Source organism: Rhinatrema bivittatum, chromosome 6 (genome assembly GCF_901001135.1).
Source record: "Rhinatrema bivittatum chromosome 6, aRhiBiv1.1, whole genome shotgun sequence".
Lineage (NCBI taxonomy): Eukaryota > Metazoa > Chordata > Amphibia > Gymnophiona > Rhinatrematidae > Rhinatrema > Rhinatrema bivittatum.
This window is the reverse complement of record NC_042620.1, coordinates 310,331,965-310,355,516: the sequence shown is the minus strand read 5'-3', so window position 1 is coordinate 310,355,516 and position 23,552 is coordinate 310,331,965. Positions and strand designations below refer to the sequence as shown.

The 23,552-nt window shown below is 47.9% G+C and overlaps 1 protein-coding gene across 4 annotated transcripts in view; it reads left to right on the top strand.

The window, feature by feature from the left end:
- The window catches only part of KLF8 (Kruppel like factor 8), a 305,491-nt gene that overhangs the window by 147,047 nt on the left and 134,892 nt on the right, over nt 1-23,552 (top strand). Inside the window, exon 1 of one of the 4 annotated variants that reach the window (XM_029607461.1) lies at nt 7,891-8,404. The exons of 2 other annotated variants lie outside the window; for them this stretch is intronic. In XM_029607461.1, the coding sequence (XP_029463321.1) occupies nt 8,339-8,404 (66 nt within the window). In that variant the 5' untranslated portion in view covers nt 7,891-8,338. Of the gene's footprint in view, nt 1-7,890; nt 8,405-23,552 lie in introns of those variants that run through there. One more of the 4 variants, XM_029607457.1, reaches the window with a different exon arrangement.

Here is a 23,552-nt window from a genome sequence, read left to right as displayed (position 1 = left end):
GAGGGGAACTTGGTATTTTAAGGGGTGGGGAGTCAGAGGTCAGTAGTGGTAAGGGCGGGGCTCAGACAGAAAAAAACCAAATTCCTTTCTGCTCTTTTCCATGAGGAGGCGAGCAGTGCTTCTTACCTGAATTTGCAGCTGCTTCTGTCAACTTAAATTTGAAGTCTGAATTGCGCAGCCAGCGAGCACTATGGCCTTTTTGCAGTTCAGGCTACAGTTTGAAGCAGGTGGAGGAAAGCAGTGTTGCTTACCTGTAACAAGTGTTCTCCAAGGACAGCAGGATGTTAGTCCTCACCAATGGGTGACATTATCAGATGGAGCCCCAATTCGGAAAACGTATGTCAAAGTTTCTAGAAATTTGACTAGGCACACTGAGCATGCCCAGCATGCTCTATACCATTCGTCCATGTAGGGTCCCTCTCCAGTCTTGTAACATACAACTACAATTAAAATAATACAGGAGAAACCCAACTCCGCCGGGGGGGGGGGGGGGGGGGGGAGGTGTCATGAGGAAAAACATCCTGCTGTTCTTGGAGAACACTGCTTTCTCTGAGCAACTCTTTCTTTGAGGACAAGCAGGATGGTGGTCCTCACACAAGGGGTGAATCCCTAGCTACAGACTGCTCCCCAACCCAACAGGGGACCAAAAGACCCCCCAACCAGGTGCCAATGGCCATAACACCATCAGTGCTGTTGGTAAGAGGAGGAGATAGCCTGAACCCAAACAGGCCCTAGGCGGGAGAGTTGGATTCTACACCTCAAATAGGTTCGAAGTACAGACTGGCCGAACCTACTGTCGCATTGGCCATCACTATCCAGACAGTAATGAGATGTGACTGTGTGGAGAGAACTCCACGTTACAGCCTTGCAGATCTCCTCCTCAGGAACTGGTCGCAAGTGGGCCACTGACGCTGCCATGCCTCTGCCAGAATGAGTCTTCACATGACCCCCAAGATGCAGCCCCACCTGGGCATAATAGAAGGAGATGCAATCTGTTAGCCAACTGGGTAGTGTCTGTTTGGCAACGGCCATGCCCAGCCTATTCCTATCAAAAGAAATAAAATTTGAGTGGGCTGTCTATGGGCTTCTGTCTGCTCCCAGATAGAAGGCTAATGCTCGCTTGCAGTCCAAACTGTGCAGTGCTCATTCACCTTAGTGGGAATAGGGCCTGGGAAAATTGCAGGACGATGGACTGGTTAAGACGGAAGTCTGTCACCACCTTAGGCATGAGCTTAAGGTGCCTATGCAAGACCATCCTGTCATGATAAAATTTGGTATAACATGGATAAGTCGCTAAGCCCTGGAGCTCACTGACCCTGTGTGCTGAAGTGACTGCTGCCAAAAATATGACCTTCCAGTTCAGATAGTTCAGGTCACAGGTGTGCAGCAGTTCAAAAGGAGCTTTCATTAGCTGAGCCAACACCATGTTAAGGTACCATGACACAGCGGGAGGCCTCAACGGAAGCAAGCTCCGCATGAAACGTACACATATAGGCTGTACAGAGTTGGATGTACCATCTACACCTTGGTGGTATGTACCAAATGCACCGAGATTAACTCTAACGGAGTTGGTCTTTAAGCCAGCTTCCAATAGGTATAGAAGGTAGTCAAGCAGTTTTTGTATGGGGCAGGAGAACTGATCTAGGGCCTTATGCTCTCACCACATGAAAAACCTCCTCCACTTGAGGCCATTTGACTTTCCAGTGGAAGCCTTTCTAGCAGTCATTATGGCCCAAGACTCATCCTCTAAAATATCTAGTGGCTGCAGGATTAACCTTTCAACATCCATGCTGTGAGCAACAGGGCCTGGAAGTTGGGATGCAGCAGCCTGCCTTGATCTTCCCTAGACTGATCGGTCTCTGGGATGGACAACTCCCATAGGAGTGGAAACCAGACCTGTCTCTGCCAATGAGGGGCTATGAAGATCATAGTCCCCTTGTCCTTGTGAAGCTTTGAGAGTTTTCGCCACAAAGGGAATTGGGAGGATATGCTTGCAGATGACCCTTGGCCCAAGGCAAGAGTGTATGAGGCTGGTTTGCCGTCTGACCTGTAGAGGGAGCAGAAAAAAGGCACTTCCTGTTACAGGGGTATGTGAACAGATCTATGTCCAGGTACCCCCAGAGCTGGAATATCCAATTCACTACCCTTTGGTGTTCAGGCTGTCAGCTACCATATTTTCCTACCGGGTCAGGTACATGGTCCTGAGCATTATCCCATGCGACAGAGCCCACGACAGGATCATACCTCCTGTGTCAGGAAGCGGTCCAGAACCGATGCCTCCCTGCTTGTTGACATATATGGCTATCTGGCTGTCTGTTTGGATCAGGACAACTTAGCTGGACAGTCTATTTCTGAAAGCGCATAGCTGATTGTCCGAAGTTCCAGGAAGTTAATTTGACAAAAGCGTTCCTGAATGGAACACAGACCTTGGGTGCTGTGCCCATCTACATGAGCTCCCCATCAAAAAGTGGATACATCTGGGGTTAGGACATTTTGGGTAGGGAAACATCGAAAAGAGTTCCCCTGATCCAAATTTGAAAGTACCTGCCACCAGAACAAATCCTGGAGATGGGTGACTTGGATGCAATCCTGGAGGCTCTGAGTGCCCTGGCACCACTGCAACCTCAGGGTCCATTGGGCTCTGTGCATGTGTAAATGTGCCAAGGGAGTAACATGGACGGTTGTGGCCATATGTCTCAACAGCTTCAACATGTGCCATGAGACATCTGCTGGCTCTTGATGGATTTCTGCCATGATGGTCGTCATGTAGTGAGGCAGGAAGGCCTTGGCCTGAGCCATGTGTAGCAGGGCTCCTATGAAATCCAATTGAAGGGATGGGCTGAGATGGGACTTTGGGTAGTAGAGAACAAACCCTAATGACTCCAACACCCGGATGGTCAAGTGCATGGACCTGGTGGCCCCTGCCTGAGTCATGCTCTTGACCAGCCAATCATCCAGATACAGGAAAACATGCACTCCCAGCCTGCAGAGGTTCACACCAACATGGCCAGGTATTTTGTGAAGACCTGTACTGGAAGTGCTGTTTTCCTACCACAAATCGGAGATACTTCCTGTGACCAGGGAAGATCTTGATATGAGTGTATGCATCCTTTAGGTTAACGGAGCATAGCCAGTCCCCTTTTTGCAAAAGGGGGAGTCAAGGTGCCCAGGGAAACCATCTTGAACTTTTCTTTTCTTAGAAATTTGTTCAAGGCTCTCAGGTCTAGGATGGGATGGAGTCCTGTTCTCTCTGGAATCAGGAAGTACCTGGAGTAGAATTCCCATCCTCTTTGCCCTGGTGGTACAGGCTTGACTGCTCTGGCCGTTGAGGGAGGAGAGCTCTGCTAGTAGTATCTCCTAATGCGCTACAGGCCTCAAAGATGGGCATGGAGGTTTGGCAGGACACTCAATAGATTCAATTGGTACCCGTGACGGACAATGGACAGACCTCGTTGGTCCTGGGTTATACTGGGCCACTGGTTCACAAAGAACCACAGCCTGCCCTCGACTGGAGGTTCCATCCTCCCAGGTACGGGCAGCTGGTCTATGCTCCCTACGACCCGGTCAAAACCCCGTCCCCAAAGTTGAGTGAGGAACCGGCTGGGCCTTGGGAGTTCTTTGCTGCCGAGGACAGCAGTGGGAGCCCTGATGGTGTAGATGGGAGCAAAGGGGCAGAGGATACTATTTCCTTTGGTGAAAGGCTTCCTTGGCCCATCTCCCTGGCCTTATAAAAGAAGAGGAATGGATCTGGAGTGCTGGCAGAGAGTTGCTGGAGGGTTTCATGGTGGTCCAGAAGCTGGGCCACCGCATCCCTTACCCTATCTCCGAAGAGATTCTCCCCCGTACACGGCACACCTGTAACTCGGGTCGGAGATCTAAGGCCCGCAGCCATGCATTGTGCCGGCGCAGGTTCCTGCTGCAGAGACTCTATGCCGTCTTGAAAACATTGTAGGTCGCACGGACTTCGTGTTTTCCGCACTGCAGGCCCTTAAGCACCAGCAACCTGAGGTCGTCCTGCTGCTGTTGAGGCAGCTGCACAGCCATCTCCTGCACTTGCTTCCAGATGTCCTGCAAGTACTGGCTCATGTATAGCTGGTAGGCAGTGATGTGGTTAGTGAGCATGGTGCCTTGGAAATCCTTCCTCCCCAGAGTATATTTCTCTATGATCCTTCCCCGGGGACACTGAGGAATGAGTCCGAGAGCACTTGGCCTTCTTGAGGGCGGATTTGACCACCACTGACTGGGGCAGTTGACGCTTATGGAGTCTGGCAGCCTTCTGGACAAGGAGCGCCCTGTCTGCCTTATTAATTGGAGGCACTGTGAGGAGGTATTTCCATATCCTCAGGAGCAACTCCTTAAGGATATTGTGTATCTGGACTGCCATGTTCTCCTTAGGAGGCTCCACAGATTGGAGGATCTCAAGCATTTTGTGCCTGTCATCCTCCTCCTCCGTAATAACTGAAAAGGGATAGTTTCTGCTATCACCCTCACAAAAACTGTGAAGGTTAAGTCCTCAAGAGGAGACTGCTTTCGCTGCTCTGGAGGAGAAAGGTCTGAATGGAGATCCTCAGAGCCCTCGGAAGAGGACTCTGAAACGTCATCCCCCCCAGGAGGGGTCATAGGGCTCCTCATCCTCGCTGTAAGCCACAGGGGATGGGTTCTTCTGTGCTCGCCCTTCATCCAGAGGTGCAGGCATCGGTAAAACTGGATGGGGGTGGCAGGCCTCTGCCTGTCTCGGTGGAGCTTCCGTCTGAGGAACAGACAACGACCACTGTATTGTAGGGGGGAGACCTCTGTTCCCTGGTGGGCACAGATGCTGTTCCAGGAACAGATGCCAACTGGATTGTAACACACTGATGACCACGTTGAGCTTCTTCAGAAGCAGTATGAGGACGGGTGGCACCAGGCCGGTGCCAAGGGACTGAAGCCCTGCAGCGCCTGGTCCATTGTACTCTAACTCCTTCTCAAACACTGCCAATGCAACACAGACTGGGAAGAAGGAGGGGTGGTCAGATCCTCTTTGGACCCTCGTGGTGGATCAGTGAGTGGCATCAGGACTGGTGAAGACCATTGCAGAACCCTCTCATGATGGAGGATTGGCACTCCTCGCCACAGGGTTGCTTTGGGGCCATTGCAGCAAAAGCCAGTGCATCCCTGTGCTCAGCAATGTGCATCGACTGGCACCAATGCCGATGCTTCTTCAGCTTCCCTTGATGCTCAGCCTGATCCTTTCCCTAGTGCTGAGACTGATGAGGAACCCAAAGTCCTCTGCTTGGAGGAAATCAAGGCTGGTCGGTCTCTGGTGCCCTGTCCATTGGTGTGGCTCATTGGTCCTTCAATGACGCCAATGGCTCGGACTTAGACCCAAAGAGCTGCTCCATCTTGTCGAGTTGAAGATGTTCTTTCGGGGACATCAGGGTGCATGAAACTGCAACCCCAGACATCACGTCACGCAATGCCCCCAGGAAGAGTATATATCTTATGTGGATAAGTGATGGACACAGTCCTCTGGCACCAGGGGCATTGCAAAAAACTGGGCATGGCCATGTCTGATGAAACAAAAGGGGCACGAACTAAAAACCAAGGTGGCAGAGTGCAATGGCCAGCAGGCAATGATGCAGTGCTGCCACGGGGAATTGATCACAAAAGGAAACTTACCAAATCGCCGAAAACCCTGACTAGGAGACACTATAAGGAGGCACTGAGAGGGACCTGGCAATGGAACAAGGAGGGAAAACCCACGAAATATGAGAGGGGAAAAAATGGTCTTCCACAAGGCTAAAAAACAGCCAAAACGAGTGCCTGACACTGTGAGGCTTACAGCTCCCTGGAAAGAGAGACCGGAGAAGGGACCCTGCGTGCACGAGTGGCATAGGGCATGCTCGGTGTGCCTAGTCAAACTTCTAGAAACGTTTGTCAATCTTTCCACATCGGGGGCTTCATCTCATGATCCCACCCGTGTGTGAGGACTGAAAACAGACAGACGCAAGTAAGCAGTGCTGCTCTCCTGCTGGGGGGGGGGGGGGGGGGGTGGACTGAGCTAGGGGTGGGAATCTAGGGGTTGGAGGGGAGATTGCATCCCAGGGCAAGGATCCCTGTAAGATGTTACTCCAACTGCAAAATGGAAGAGACTATGCTGCTTTTCTGTCCACATCTTCAACTTGCATGTGTACATTTGCCACCAAAGGGAAATTATGCACATATGTTGAAAAAGGACACAGATGGAAATCAATGGAAATATAAGCCGATTCCTCTTTATCTTAAAGAATGCCTAGTAAAGGAGTTCGCTGCCTGTAAGAGCAAGCAATTGCTGAAGGGAGGGGTGCACAATGTATGAAGATGCAGGTGACTGCACAGCAATATACCAATCCTTTATTTTCATGGGCTTTAAGACTATGGAGGGCACAAAACAGCCATGTTCCTTTATTTCAGTGGCCATTTTAAAGGTCAGCTTCACCTGTAGGTGAGGAAAAGAGGGTGTGTCAGGAACTCGCAAAGAACCCTGCGCCTTTTAACAGGCCTTTTGGGAGTCTAGCACATGCCCCTGAAATAGGATGGCAAGGCAGTGTATGCCCAAACAGCTTCCAGAGCCACACCCTGAATTATTTTTTAACTCTTCCCTTTTATTGTATTCTTAGAGGCAGATTCTTTTCGGCATGAAAAAATTTAACTTTTCCATAGTCATGCAGGACTCGGGTGGCTGACAGCAGGGTAGGCGGGGGCCAAATGATTTTTAGCTGCCGACACCCACAGCCACTTTAATTGGGGTAAAAACCCATATTTTGTATTCATGTTAAGTAAAAAGCGGAGCATTGTATTACCTCTTTTCAGACTGCGATTATAATGTTAAGAATTTAACAAAATTTACACGAACAAAGCGCTCCAATGCTTCAATCAGCCTGCCTCGCCTAGCCGATGGGGTGGGGAGCGGGCATAGCTCCAGGGCAAGCAAGGAAGGACAATCCCGTTTCGGTGAAAAAAGATCGCGCGGCTCGATGGTTAGCTCCTCTCCTAATGGCTTGAGTGTTTGTGGTTTAAAAAGCAATACATTTATTGAATACAAAAAAAGCGTCCTTTTTTTTTTTTTTTTTTTTAAGGGAGACCAAGCAAGGAAGGCATACTGCAGGAGAGAACCGGCTGTAATACGTTCGTCTCCTCAATGCGTTCCCAGCTTTGTATTTCTAAGGAAAGATAATTGTGAAGTAGCCTTTTCTGAGGGGTGGCGTTTTGCCATGTTATCCTGGGGGCTAACAGGAGCAGCAGGCTGAGAGCATCCACCCTGGTCTCAGAGGGTTCAGCTGTGCACTCCGTTTTTTTGTGGTAAGAGATGCCTCCCGCTTCCTGTCAAGACGGAGATTGTCGGGTCAGACGCCTTCTTTGCTGGGAACTTCCTCCCGTTCCCCAACTTCGCGCCGTCTCTTGAACCGCAGCGCTCTCTTCCTGCCGCTTGCCCTCTCTCTCTCGGCCACATTTATTCACTCCCCCCCCCCCCCCCCCCCCCAATCTCCCGCGGCGCACGTGCGAGCACGCCCTCCTCCTTGGCCACGCCCCTTTATTTTCAGCTGGGGTGGGCGTGTGTAGGAGAAGAGCAGCACCTTCCGACCTGTCCTTGCTGGTCTCGCGCGCGGTTGCCATGGAGAGCATTATGCTTAGCTCTTGGAATCGATCCCTTTCCCTCCTCGTCTTTAAAGCGAAAGCAGCCCTCTTCCCCCCCCCCCCCCCGGGAGAGAGCGTGGGAAGTGCTTCGGGCGGGACAGCGGAGCACGCGTGCCGGAGGCTTCGCTCAGCCCCCATCCCTAGAGCCTTTATCCACCCCCCCCTACCCATCTGTGCTCCGCAGGCTGCTGCTAGGGCGCGCCAGGAAGCCTGGCCCTTTAAGGAACTCCACCCAGCCAGGGTGGAGCTGCGAGGTTGCTGACACCTTGGAGAAACCGAGAGTGTGCGTCTCTTCTTCCTATCCCGAGAGAGGAGAGAGAGGGACCCGGGCGGCTGCTCTCTGGCCCGATTGCCTTCTATGGGCCTCGGTCGCCTGCACAGGATGTGGGTGCGCGATTCCGCGCGGTCTCCAAACCAGCGGCGCGGCTGCTGTTTCTGAGGCAGAAAGTATTTATTATTTAGTTTACAATTGGAAGGGTGGGGAGGCGTTATAGCTGTCGAGGGCTTGCATTTAGCAACGTTCCTGGCTTAAGAATAGCACGAAGATCACCGAGCGCGGGGTATCTCAGGGTCTTGTCTGCAAGCGGGCAGAAGAGGAGGAGGAGGAGGAGCAGTGGCTTCTTGCTTGCCTTCATCCCAGGGCTCTTTGAAAGTCCTGGTGGAGCAGTCATCCACCACCAGCATGCTCACCCTTGATGGAATCAATACTCTACATTTCAGGAGGATCTTACAAGACTCCACATGGGGGGTAAGTGAAGCAAACTTGTTCTGCCTCTTCCAATTTCTATTTATTTAGACTTTCTTTTCACGTATTTCATTCTCTCTCCCCCCCCCCCCCCCAAAAAAATCAGGAAGACCCATCTGTTCTCCAGCTCTAGCTTGTTCCTTTAAACTCCCGCTCTAAAAAGAATTGTGCAACTGTTTTAGGTAAAACAAACAACACAACGAGACTCAAAAGTCCTAGAATAGAATACTTTGAAAAGGGGTAGAATAAATATAGGGCTGGATCTTTCTCTCTCCTATTTCGTATCGTGGACATCCAGCCGTGTCCTGTGCGAACCGTCACAGAGAGATCCGAGTAGCTTGGTGGGTGCTGTGAGTGGAGGGGAGGAGGTAGGCAGGGGAAATGTATCCATGTGCAGACCTCAGCAGAATAGGTTCATCATTAACAGCTTCTTACTAGAGCAACCACAAGGTTCCAGGTCACTGGGAACAGATTGAGCTAGGGTTTCTAACAAGCTCCATGTCACACACAGAACAGGTTGAACCAGCCCAGATTTTATCCCATTGCATATCCCATACAGGCCGATTCAGGAAAAGGAGCGCACAGGAGGCGCTAGGGACACTAGCGTGTCCCTAGCGCCTCCTTTTTGACAGGATCGGCGGGTTTGACAGCGGACACTCAATTTTTCCGGCGTCTGTTCACGAGCCCGCTGACGGCCACGGGTTTGGAAAATGGATGCCGGCCGATTTTAAATTTTTTATTTTTATTTTTTTAAATTTTAGGGCCTCCAACTTAATATCGCTGTGATATTAAGTCGGAGGATGTACAGAAAAGCAGTTTTTTTTCTGCTTTTCTGTACAATTTTCCAGTGCCGGCAGAAATTAACGCCATCCTTTGGGCAGGCGTTAATTTCTGAAAGTAAAACGTGCGACTTGGCTGCACATTTTACTTTCTGTATCGCGCGGGAATAATTAATAGGGCCATCAACAAGCATTTGCATGTTGCGGGCGCTGTTAGTTTCGAGGGGGGGGGGCGGGGTTGGACGCGCGTTTTCGACACGAAAACACGCGTGCAAATCCAGGCTAACAGTGCGCTCCACCGGAGTGCACTGTACTGTATCAGCCCGATAGTAAATAACAGCAGTTAAAGACCTAGATGATCCATTCATTCTACCCAGAAAGTTGATTAGGGTTGAAACTGCCCCTCTGTGCAGGCAAACAGAAGTCATGAGGGTAACTTGCACTGAACAGCAGTCACAGCTTGCAACAGAAAGAATGAAGCTGAAAAGATTGTAACTGCAAGTTACCCCATGTCTTCTGCTAAAGGGCTGAAACTGCCCACTGTGCAGATTACTCCCAAGCAGGTCTCCTTCCCTCCCCCCCCCCCCCCCCCCCCCAATTCAGTAATACAAAGCAAGGACTCACTTAGCTTGTCTCCTAAGATATGGAAGTTGGTGGCCATAAGTGGAGTTCACCATTGTTTTTAAACTTGCATCCAACTGCTTGTGTGTACGTGCAACTTTTAATGAAGAAATCCAAGATTACAGCTGCAAATGGGTGGACTTGAACATTCGAGTAATAGTGCAGTGCACGAAGGCCCCCAGCACCCTTCCCTAGCCTCGGATGGGTGGCTAGAGGCCAAAGATTCCTTATTGCCTGGGGGCCCAGATCATTGTCAGTCACCCCCCCCCCCCCTGCCTACAAGTCCCTGCATGTAGTGGGTCAAAGCACAAACTGGAATGTATTATTGTTGCTGACGTGGAGCTATCTTGGAATCCTGTACTTTCACGCTCTTGTCCATATAGGCGCTTATTGATGTCCTCTGTTAGCAGAGAGGACGAACAGCATCCATGAGGACCATGTCCCACCCTGGTGTGTTGACCATGGTTCCCTCTGTGCATTAGTCTACTCTCACTTCCTGTACTCTGATGCACTTAAAGGGCCTTGGGACATGGCTTCAGTAAGTCTCAGCCTGGAAGCACTTTACCTCCAGAATTCATGCAGTAGAAATAATTCACTTTACAAGTCATTCTTTGTTTTAAAAGGCATGGGCTGGGGTGTCTTCGTTTCCAAAAGTGTGAGAATGCTTCCAAATTTGGATGCATGGGTTAGTTGACTTTCAAAAGTTCCTGTACAATGGAATGCCTGCCCGAGGCGGGGAAGATCAGAGAGGCCATTGGTGAACCAGATTCCTACTCTCCGGAGGGACATGCTTTCCTGATACTTTGAATAACGGGCCAGAGAGACTCTAGGAATCTCCAAAGAAAAAAAAAAAATTAGACCTTGCTGGAGGCTTGGATAGTTGCAGGAAACTGGAGCAGAGGGCAGGGAGTAGAAATACTCACAACCTGGGGGAGCTTGGAAACGTCTGCGCAAAGCATCCTCTCCTTCCTGTTCAAGTTAATTATTTTTTGGCTTTGTCTTTCTTTCTGTGCAGCCATCGAGCACACAGCGTCTATTAACTGTTGGCGCTGCTAAAGGAAAACCTTTCCCAATCCCATTTGTCTAGCAGAAACATGTGGAGAAGTGCACCTGGATTCTTTACAGGCTGTGATTGTGTTCTCATTCGTTTCAGCACAAAAATAATGCAAAATTGATGTATGTGAACTTTCAAGCAACCTAGGTGTGACCTCTTGGGAGGGGTTTCAGAAGCTTATCTGTGTCACCTCTGGATAATTTGTAGGACAGAGAATACAGGGGCTATATGCAGTGCACAGAGAAAGCACAAACGGTGGAACCCGCAGACACAGATGACAGACATAATTTAACGCTGCTTTATCCTTTACAGTTGGATCCTGCAGACCCAGGGAGATAAAGTGACTTGCCCAAGGTCGCTGTCATCTCGATTCATGGTTCAGTGCTGCAATCACTGGACCGTGCCTTTTTTTCTTTTATGTGCAGAGATGGGCAAACTGGAACGTAGCTGCTTTTGCATAAGGCTCAGTTCACTGGTTCTTAAAGGGCGGTACATTTTACAGACCTGCTTTGGATGGGGTTATGAGGGGTGGGGGTGGAGTTCCGACAACAAAAACCCATAACCCATATGAGATCCAAAGCTTAAGCCAGATGTTGCCTTGCCATAAGCATCCCTGGAAGCCTCTGCATGTGTGTCTGCGCGTGTGCACTTGCTGCCTTTTGGAATTGCCTTGTGAGCTGTGTTTGTGCTACATTAGGACATTTTAACCTAGTTTTTGAAATATTTTCAGTCTTCCTGAATATCCAAGGTGGTTTATTCTCTGCTCTCGCTGATCGTGCCTGTGTTGTAAGGCTCGGGTGTAAGGACCCGCTTTATAGATCTCAAATGTGAAATGAGGAAAATCCTGGTACAAAAGCTCCTAGCATGGCAACAAGTGTCAGGGTTTTATACTTTCATCCACCATAGAAACGTGGCTGTCTAGATCTTAAGAGCTCAGTTCGGTGCCCTTATTATAAAGATCCCAAAGAAAACCCACATTTCCTGGTACCTGACACAATGCCAGCAATCACTGTTAGCATTTGTGCAGAAAGCCATCGCCAGCAAGGAAAGCGATGGGAAGAGGGAGGAGACCCACTTTGATGGCATCCACCTGTACACAAGACGCGCAGATAAAACGCACGGCGGTTTTTGCCACGGTCCTGGGTACTGGAAAATGCTGAACAGTGCACCGCTTTTGTGGTTTGCCACTCGTTTTCCCTTTGTCTCTTTCACCACCTCTCTCTCTCTCTCTGTGTCTCACTCTTTCTTTGCTTTCTCTCTCCCGACCTCTTCCCCCTCCTCTCTCACCTTTTTTGCTCTTTCCTCAGCTGCCTTCCCTTTTATTCTTGCTCCTCCGTGCCCTCTTGTGCTGTCCCTCTCCCTAGGAAGGCCAAAGCAGAAGAGGAGGAGTGGCAGCACATTAATCCTGCCCCTATTTCATGGCTGAGAGACAATAGAGGTGGGAGGGAGTGGAGGTGCTGGTTGAAGGGGAGAGCTAAGAGTACTAGTGAGGGGTAGATGTGCTAGAAAGAAAGAGAAGAGGTGTGCCGTGCTTGGGTGATGTGAAAATGGAGGGAGCACCGCTACTAATGCTTGGCCTAGCTGTTGAGTGTAAAATTTTGCTCTAGTGTAGCTGAACGTGAAATTTCATGCCCTGGCTCTTAGTTAATATTTTAGCTTGTACTTATGAGTAGTACTTTTAAAAATACCTTCCAAAATAAGGTATATTGGAAAGAATCATGGAAAAGGGATCGATGTCCATCTGTCTGGAGGCACAATAATTCTCCGAAAAAGGGATGGAAATTCCCGAAATTTGACATGCTGGAACAAAATGTGACTATCTCGGATGGCTGAAAACCAGAACGTTAGGTCCATATTTTCAGAGAACCAGAGGCTTTCAGTGTGGAAACTGTAGAAGCTGTTCGACCTATAAGACTGCTGACCGACCATTCCAGAAGCATCCCCTCACCCTGCTGGCACTCTGCCAAAAAGCAGCTCGGGCAGAGACCGTCAGGGGAAATAACTGAAGCAGCTTGCAAAGGGATGGCACAAAAAGGCAACGCCAAAGCACACATACACGTACCCACCCCACACTCCCACACATCTCGCACATTTCTACACTGCCCCCTTCTTCTCCCCCGCCACACACAGCCGCACCTCCCACAGAGATGGGGAAAATTAAATGATGCAGCTTTTCAGTTTACCCCAACCATACCATTGCAGTTGCAAACCCATTTTTACACACACACACACACACACACACACATACCCACCCCAGAAATTACTCCAATACAAACTTATGCAAATACACATGTCCATCCATTCCCCACATATACAATAGCACCCATATTCCCTCATAGCCACACCCACTACCTACCAACACAGCCATTTGCCAAAAAAAGCACCCTCTGTAACCCCTCCCTCCCCACCTTTTCCACCCATCCAACCCCTCTGATGCTTCCCACACACTCACAGACATCTAACCCCACACACCCCACTGTGCATGCACATCCCTTCTGCAAGAAGCCATGCCTCTTACCTGCTTTCCCTACTGCTTCTAGAAAGAAAGGGTGCCGGCACTTGGGCAACAGACCAAGGCCCCATGGTTCGCCCTGTAGCCCTCTGGTAGTCCTCACCCCCAGCCACACAGCTCCGTCATGGCACGATCCTCTCTGCTGTTGACGGGAGGCATAAGAAAGCAGCGTTCCTTGCTTGATGCTGCCTCTTCTATTGCTTTGGCAGGGGGGAAAAAGCATGAGAAGGAGAGAGGGAGAAAAACACAGGGTTGGGGTGAGAGGTTTATTTAAACATGTTATATCCCACTCAGTATAGCACATTGACATTTAGAGTGGCTTAGAAGTTAAAATAAACAGAATATATTTAACAAGTATTAAACATAGAACACGATCGACATCACATATGAGGCATTTAACGGGTACTTCAGTAATAAAATTATTAAATGCTGCTACACATTCGTAGATATTATTAAATTAAGCATCAGAGAGGGTTTGCTAGTCTAAACAGGCTTTTAATCTCTTCTTCAAATCTACAAGATGAGCTTCCAGCTCCCGTGGAAGCGCTTTCCACATTATTGGGCCAGTTACCGAGCAGGCACCATTTCGTGTACGCCGGGGAATCTATGGATTGTTGCTTGAAGTATCTTAATCTAAAATCTATCAGTTGATCGCAATTGCGGACCCGTGGAATATGAGGACAACAGCGCTCCTGAAGTATGTAGGACATCTCCTTGACGGGCCTCGAAAAGTAACTTCAAAGCTTTAAATTGCACCCAAAAGGCTATTGGGAGGCAGCGAAGGCGACTCAAAACAGGAGCGACTTGTTCTCCACCCTTACATTCAGAAATCAGTCTGAGGTATCTCTGGTAGGTGATTATTTAGGATAAGTGGAGCTTCTTTTGTCTTTCTCTCTATTCCCTCCCATACTGGTACTTTACTCACTGTCAAAACTCTTTCTCTCTCTCCTTCTTTCTCTCTCTCCTGCCATGTTCTTTTTAGCAATCGGCTCCCCTTGACCCCACCCACTCTCTGGTGCAGCTCTCTCTCTTCTTGCACTTCTTCCTCACCCCCTCCCCCCACTCCTGGCAGCTGAGTCCCAGGAGCACAGAGATCTGTGCTCTGTCTGCTTTAGTCCACCCTCTCTTCTTTCCAGGCAAAAGACAGTGGGTGGGGATGGGGGGAGGGGCTGGATTTAGGGAGCAGAGATCTTTCCTCTTCTGTAAGATTTGGGGCACAAGCAGTGCCATACTAAGTGGGGGCAAGGGGGGAACGGTCGTCTCCCGGGTGACAACAGGGGGGGAGAGGTGCCATGGCTGCCATTATATAGAAAGGTTCCGTGGTGGTGCAGAGAAGTGACGTGTTGGGGTTCCCACTCCCCGCCAGCAAAAGCAAGGTCCTGCGGAAGAAGAGGCCCCGCGGTGCTGCTGGCATGTTCCCTGGAGCCGGCGGCAGAAGAAGAGACTCTGCCGTGCAGGCAGTGGCCAGAGAAAGAGGTTCAAGATGTGTGTGTGAGAAAGCGAGAGAATGGTAATGTGAGTGCAGGTATACGAGAGGGTGCCTGCCTGTGGGTGTGTCTGCCTGTCTGTTCCCCCACACATGCTCAAGCTCCTTCTGTCTCACCAAGTATGTACGTATGTGTGAGACAGAGGTAGCATATTTTGTTTTTGTCTGTGTGTGTACACCCCCCAGCCCATGACAATCTCAGGGTGACAGGTGTAGAAAGTGGGGAATTTTTTAAAATCCTTATTTTTAATTACTAGGTGTTATTTGATGTCTGCTGTTTTGAAATATTTTATCAATGTTTAGGACATTTTTAAAAATTTGTACTGGAGCTTCTAATTGAATATTCTATTCATCAGCTGTTTTGAAATGTATATTTTTAGTATGTTTTACAATTGTGATTTATTTACATTTTTTTGATTTGTATTGTTTTGAGGAATAGTGATTTTCTGCTCTTCCATTGTTGCACTGCATACAGAATCTGGCTTGTTGTGGTTTCCAGTTCAGTTTTTGTCTGCATTTGTGTGTGTTTGTGTGTGTGTGAGAGAGAGAGACACAAAGGAAAGCGTGTCTGTCTCTCTCTCGTGTGTGCGCGCATGTGTACCCCAGTCTATGACAATTTTAGGATGAAAGATATGGAGGGCGGGAAAGTTTTTTTAAAAATCCTTATTAGTTTTAAATATTGGGCGGTGTTCGATGCATCTGCTGTTTGGAAATATTTTATCAATGTTTTAGAAAATTTTAAAATTATAGGTGGGGGGGGGGGGGAGGGAGGGTGCCAAATACTTTAGGTTCGCAACTGGGCAGAAGCCAGTGCTATGGTATGAAAACACAGGGCTTCTGCCTTAACTTTAATGTCCTGTTCAGCCGAGAGCCACTCTAGGCTTCCGGCTGGAGCCCTTCCTCTTCCTTCCTCTGCCAGCCAGGACAAATCGGTTCAGCGAAGCTGCTACCACACCTATGCTCTCTCTTGCGGCCCCTCCCCTTCTGTCATTTTTTCCTCCACTCCCCTACTTTGGCTTGGCGGGGACTAAGTGAGGCTGAAGCAGACAAACGGCGGCAGCAATAAGATATTCTTTGCTCCCTAATCCAGCCCCTTCCCTCCTCCTCGTTTCCCCCAGGGGCTGACGCAGGGCGAGAAAAAGGTGCCAGTACCTAACCCAGCATGTGCCGGCAGAAAGACAGCTCTGTGTGCCAGGCTCCTTTTCTCTTTGGCAGTGGAGAAACATGGGCGCTCGCCTTCCCAGTTCCCCTTTGCTTGGCAGGGAGGTGCAGGCAGATGGATCTTTTTTTTTTTTTTTTACTCCCTGGCATTTTTTTTTTTTGCTATGGGTTAGCAAGAGAGGAGGCAGCAGATATCAGTGTTGTGTGCTTCTCCGCCCCCCCCCCCCCCCCCCCCCCCCCAAACTAGGGTCATGCTTTCAGCTAAGGATCTTCTGTGCTTATACTGTTAGTGCTTTTTTTTTTTTTTTTTGCCTCCACCATTAGACTGGACATCCCTTGGGTATCTTATTTTTCATTTTATTACCCACCAGATGACAAAAACAATGCTCCCGGCAGGATGCAACACAATCGTATCACAACCGTTGTTCATAACTTTTCACTGATTTATATAAAATACACACCGCAAAATTTTAAAGCGGTAGCAGAATTTAAAAACATCTCTGCAGGCCCAATACGCACCATTCAGTGCAAATAAGCACAATAACGCCCGACAAACATAATGACCTTTATTGCCGTTTTAACACATTCATTATCTCCCTGTCCTGAATCAGTCGTTAGCCCGATTTTCTGCTTTAATCCGTCCTCACAAGCAAAGAGCCAGGTTTGTGAAAGACTAGGACGCGTTCTCCGGCCTCCAGCAGCTCCTGGTTCCTGAATACCTGGCCACGGCACAGCTAAAAGCTCTTTCAGGGCAGGAGTTATGTTGGCCATTTCAGGGGAGCTTTTTTGTTTTTTCCATTTATTTTATTTTCCCTGGGAATTTATCAGCGTTTATTATAACGAGCAAACATGGAAGAAAATCATTGTGAAAAGAAGTCATTTATTCCCCCTCCCCGACTGATATTCTCCCATTTTTGTTTCTTATGAAAGCTACACTCCCAGCCTTTGGTTTCTTGTATTGAGATAGGCGATTGTACAGATTAGTCTGGGCCTCGTCATCGTCACGACTTAGTTACCGTGTTTCATAAGCTTTATCTTCCTCCCTGGCAAACTGGCAGCTTAGAGGTAGATAAGCACCCCCTGCCCCCCCCCCCCCCAGTCTCTACACCGGCTCCTCCCCGATTACAAAGAAAAAAAAAAACACATCACGGAGGAAAAGCAGTTGGGGGGGGAAGCAGGCAGCGCACCCTTCACCGGGTCCCCTCGCTGCGGGCCTGCCACCACTCTTCCCATTGGATCGTGTCCCAAGAAACTGAGAGGAGGGGGGGATAGGGAGAAAGAGCCTGGGCACGAGGTGTTGGAGAGGAATCTGAGGAAGAGAGATTGGGGTGGGGGGGGGGGGGGGAGTTGAAAAGCAGGGGGTGAAACCAGAGGAGAATCCAAGGTCAGTGGATGAAAAGGTGAAGGTTTTATGGACAGGAAACTGGGGGGGGGGGGGGGGGAGGAGATGGAGAGGTGGAGGAGGCCGTGAAAGGAGCAGGGAGTGGGAGAGAGAGAGAGACTGCAGAGGGGAAGTTCAAGGATAATGATGCACCGTACCATCTGTACATGCCATGCCTTTGTAAAATCCTAGATCTTTCCGTGTGTAATGTGTGAAATTAGTCACATGTTTTTTTTCCCTGTTTATGACAGACCTCATAAAATAGAATATTTGGCTATTCTGTTATTCCATGTATCCACCCCACCTTTATGTGAAGGAAACTTACTCCCGAGTCTTCCCTCTCTAAGCCTCATATCGTGACCTCTTAGATGTCTCCAGCAGATGTTTTTGTAACCACTTTGGATAAAGGTAGCCAATAAAGGAAAAAAAATGTCAATGCGGTTGCACGGAGCCTACCAACAATTTTCTTGTGAACTCCTGTACCTTTCCCCTGAACATTGCTTGATTCTTGTGCATTATTTATAACTTTGAGATAGTTAAGTGTCTATCATATCTTCCCTCTCTTCTAGAGTATACAATGTAGATTCTTGAGCTTATAAAACAAATTGATAACTAGTTTGAAGCCCTTATCTGGACTGCCTCTGTCCCGTCCATTTTTTTTTTTTTTTTTAAAGATAAATGGCCTTCAGAATTGGACACAGTAGTGCAGGTGAGGTTTTGTCAATGCGTTTTTCGAGGCATTAACACCTACCTTTCTACTGGTCATATCTATCCTTGTGCAAGCTAGCATTCCTTTAGTTATGGCCATTGAGGTTTGGGGTGTTTTTTTTTTTTTGGTTGCAAGGTTGAGCTTATCAGATGTTATCACCCTGAGATATCTCTCCTGTTTTGCTAGTGCCTCATCCCTTTTATCATGTACTACTCTCTTGGTTTTTTTTTTTTTCCTGCCCCGAATGATCTTATTTTAATGTTTTGGGCAGGTTGGGTTTGACCTGAACTGTTAAAAGTGCCTTTGTGATGCCATTGGGCCCTTTTTGAAAACAGCTTTCTCAAGCTACTACTTTTCAGGCTGCTGCAGTATAGTGTGCTCAGGCTAGCGCACCGGGTAACACACTGTTGGATGCACTTAAAATAACCCCTGATGCAATACGGGGATTAGCACGTGCAAAACGTGCATAGCTAATGGCGTTCATCACATGCAAATTCCATATAGATGAGGCTATTAGCTATTACCCCATGATGCCAAAAATTGCCACGTGGCCAAGGTACACATTTTAACGTGACAAATAGAATGCCTGCCCAGGAGCTGGCATTAAAGCATGCTGCACTCAAAGGCTCACAAAAAAGAAAATCCCAAAAAATCCTGCTTTCTGTGTTTCCTCTTATTAGCATCATCGTGATCCTAAGTAGGAGGAACCACAGAAAGCAGAATCGTGCCATGCTCAAGAGCTCAACCAAAAAAAAATAAATTCCTGCTTTCTGTAGTTCCTAATAGGGAGAACCACAGAAAGCAGCATCTCCCGAGGTCTGGCCCAGTTGGAACTCCTGTCAGCAGTAAGTAAAGGAGTGAACAAATTAATATTAATTGTCAGGCACTTAATATTAATTTATTCACTCCACTTACTGCTGATTGGTCCATTGATTGTCACATGTCAGTGAAAGCAGAAGGCTGTCCTGAAAGGGGATTAGTCCTTTCACTGACAAGTGTCAGAGATAAGGACCAATCGGGAGCAGCCTGCCAGGGGTGAGGAGGGAGCTCTGGCCAGGCTGTTGTGGGCGCACAGCCAGTCTCCTGGGCACTCGATGCAGAGCGCTAGGGACACATAAATTACCCATTGCGTGTCCGTTTTAGTATGGCATCGAGCGCCCAAGAGAGGTGGATGTGTACGCATTTAAAAAAAAAAAAAAAAGTGTGCATATTGCATCGGCCTATTTGTAAAATGAATCAGCACTGATTAGCCACAGATGGACACTTGAGGGTAGATTTTTAAAAGCCTGCGAGCGTAAACCCCGGTACGTGCACAACTGCCAGGCCTCTTCAAAGGGGCCGGCCGGGACAGCACCATTGAATGCTGTCCCGAAGATAGCCTGGAGACCCAAAGTAAGTTCTGAAACAACAACAACAACAAAATAATAGGGTTTAGGGGGTAGGGAGGAGAGGGGAGAGGGGAAGAGGGAGGGAGTTTAGGTAGGGAGGTAGGGAATGCACTGCCTCCATAACATGCATATTCATTGTGTCTATCCTGAAAACCCGACTGGTTGGGGGGTCCCCAGGACATGGTTAGGAAGCACTGGTATAGAGCCTTATACGTGCTTAGCAGTATATAAATATTGCCTCTAATAACAGAATTATATCAGGATACTTGGGATGGAGGAACAGTATAAACATGGATGCTTAGGGCTGTATTTTCAAAAGTGAGCAAAAAACAGGCTCTTGAGCTACTGGCCTAGCTGTCCACTTATAATTTGGCATGTTTCCTTTTGTGAGATATGTGGCTTCAGATTTTAGACTGGCACATAAAATACTCTAGGAAACGGGAAGAAAAAAAATGAAAATGAGTCTTGATCATTTTGCACTTATAAACTGATCAAAGCTAGGGCTGGGAAAATGATTAGGAAATAACTAAGATGACAGCAGGAGATTTTAGAAGCCAGAAGAAACCACCCCTAAATGTCCTCTCTTCTTATCATGCACCTGCCTTCTAACCTCTCTTGTTCTTCTTACCTCATGCTATTTTTCCTCCCCTCTAACTTCAATCTCTTTCCCTTCCCCCATTTTTTTTCCTCTGACTGTTTTGCCCCCGTTGAACCCCCATGACAGACCGTGGGGGGGGGGGGCTGTAGGGGGCCACCAGCAACATGGGCACAGTGACAGTCTGGGCCCTGTATGGAGAAGAGTTAGGACTTCCAGCCCCATTTCTCTCTTTTTGTACCTCCTTTTATTCACCAGCGAACTCTCCTGTCTGCTTAGAGAATTTATCAAACTGTTTTGAGGAAAATCTTATTTATGCAGGAGCTATCATAATGACACTAATACAGGAACAGCGTTTATCATTAGGGAAACAAAACTGAGAAAAACAGTAGTTAGGAAAGCATGCTTGACATCCGGTGCTTATCAGGTTACAGAATTAATGCTAGCATCACATACTGAACTTGCACGTGTAAAGGTCTAAAAAGCCTTAACTTCATAACCTCACAGTTCTCACCAATACAGGACTTGCAGCGACACATGCTTTTTGGGACCTACTCAGGTCCTCGGTGCATAGGTGGAGAGGACAGCCTCTGTCACTGTTCAGCTCTCTAGTCTCATAGACCTGTATTGGACAGGACCTGCTCTGCTGTGCCCTTTCTCTTTGCAAGCTGCTTCTGCCCAGGAGGCAAGATGGGGGGGCACAGAAGCAGCAGCACTCTGATAGATCATCCTCTTCTTTTGGATGGATAACGATTGACTGACAGTGACCCTGCGTGCTTGCACCCCGCTGCTTTTAAGGTTTACCTATGCATAATTTAGCAGCTTCATGCCTAGTCGGGCAAATATACAATTAAAGCTTCGATAGGCTGATTTTTTTTTCTTTGTTCTTTCTCCAGGTTCAGGGTGTGGTCAGCTTGATGACTGCCAGTTGTTCACATCTGACAGTCCTGCTCTCGGATTGGCCCCAGAGCCATTAAGAGGCCCCTAATGTTCTGGTGGCACAGATTCACACAGCACCAATTGTCCTTCTGGAGGAGCTGAGGGAGACAGAGAGGTATATAGATGAGACCTTCAGGGACATAGTAGTCCAGTCCCAACTTCAGACTGGCAGCCCTGGTGCTGCCTTGGAGGAAGAAGGTCTCATAATGTGAGAGCACCAACCAGGTGTAGCAGGAAAGGATCCTGTAGCAAGGACCTGCTCTCTAGGTGATGCATTGTCCTTTCGCACTGAGGATATCTCCCCAAGGCCTACTGCCCAGGAGGGAAGGGTTAGGTCGGCCGTCATAGTTGGTGATTTGATTATTAGGAATGTAGATAGCTGGGTGGCGGGTGGGCGTGAGGATCGCCTGGTAACATGCCTACCTGGTGCGAAGGTGGCGGACCTCACGCGTCACCTAGATAGGATTTTAGACAGTGCTGGGGAGGAGCCGGCTGTCGTGGTACACGTGGGCACCAACGACATAGGAAAATGTGGGAGGGAGGTTCTGGAAGCCAAATTTAGGCTCTTAGGTAGAAAGATTAAATCCAGAACCTCCAGGGTAGCATTCTCTGAAATGCTCCCTGTTCCACGCGCAGGTCACCAGAGGCAGGCAGAGCTCCGGAGTCTCAATGCGTGGATGAGACGATGGTGCAAGGAAGAGGGATTCAGTTTTGTTAGGAACTGGGGAACCTTTTGGGGAAGGGGGAGTCTCTTCCGAAGGGATGGGCTCCACCTTAACCAGGGTGGAACCAGACTGCTGGCGCTAACCTTTAAAAAGGAGATAGAGCAGCTTTTAAACTAGAACAAAGGGGAAAGCAGACAGTCGCTCAGCAGCGCATGGTTCGGAGAGATGTATCTTTAAAGGATACTAATGATGCATTAGAATTAGGGCATCCCGACAGTGAGGTTCCAATAATTAGAAAAGTAGTCCAAGTGCCTGTAACTAAAAACTCACCTGAGCTAAAAAATTCTAACTTATCCCTATCAGTTAAAAAACAGAATAAAAATACAAACAAAAAACAAACTTTGAAATGTTTGTATGCTAATGCCAGAAGTCTAAGAAGTAAGATGGGAGAATTAGAATGTATAGCAGTAAATGATGACATAGACTTAATTGGCATCTCAGAGACATGGTGGAAAGAGGATAACCAATGGGACAGTGCTATACCGGGGTACAAATTATATCGCAATGACAGAGAGGAGCAGTCGGGAGGAGGTGTGGCGCTTTATGTCCGGGATGGCATAGAGTCCAACAGGATAAACATCCTGCGTGAGACTAAATACAAAATTGAATCTTTATGGGTAGAAATCCCTTGTGTATCAGGGAAGACTACAGTGATAGGGGTATACTGCCGTCCACCTGGTCAAGATGGTGAGATGGACAGTGAAATCCTAAGAGAAATTAGGGAAGCTAACCAAATTGGTAGTGCAGTAATAATGGGAGACTTCAATTACCCCAATATAGACTGGGTAAATGTATCATCGGGTCACGCTAGAGAGATAACGTTCCTGGATGGAATAAATGATAGCTTTATGGAGCAATTGGTTCAGGAACCGACGAGAGAGGGAGCAATTTTAGATCTAATTCTCAGTGGAGCACAGGACTTGGTGAGAGAGGTAACGGTGGTGGGGCCGCTTGGCAATAGTGATCATAATATGATCAAATTTGATTTAATGACTGGAAAAGGAACAGTGTGCAAATCCAAGGCTCTAGTGCTAAACTTTCAAAAGGGAAACTTTGATAAAATGAGAAAAATTGTTAGAAAAAAACTGAAAGGAGCAGCTACAAAAGTAAAAAATGTCCAAGAGGCGTGGTCATTGTTAAAAAATACCATTCTAGAAGCACAGTCCAGATGTATTCCACACATTAAGAAAGGTGGAAAGAAGGCAAAACGATTACCGGCATGGTTAAAAGGGGAGGTGAAAGAAGCTATTTTAGCCAAAAGATCTTCATTCAAAAATTGGAAGAAGGATCCAACAGAAGAAAATAGGATAAAGCATAAACATTGGCAAGTTAAATGTAAGACATTGATAAGACAGGCTAAGAGAGAATTTGAAAAGAAGTTGGCTGTAGAGGCAAAAACTCACAGTAAAAACTTTTTTAAATATATCCGAAGCAGAAAGCCTGTGAGGGAGTCAGTTGGACCGTTAGATGATCGAGGGGTTAAAGGGGCACTTAGAGAAGATAAGGCCATCGCGGAAAGATTAAATGATTTCTTTGCTTCGGTGTTTACTGAAGAGGATGTTGGGGAGGTACCCGTAATGGAGAAGGTTTTCATGGGTAATGATTCATATGGACTGAATCAAATCACGGTGAACCTAGAAGATGTGGTAGGCCTGATTGACAAACTGAAGAGTAGTAAATCACCTGGACCGGATGGTATACACCCCAGAGTTCTGAAGGAACTAAAAAATGAAATTTCAGACCTATTAGTAAAAATTTGTAACTTATCATTAAAATCATCCATTGTACCTGAAGACTGGAG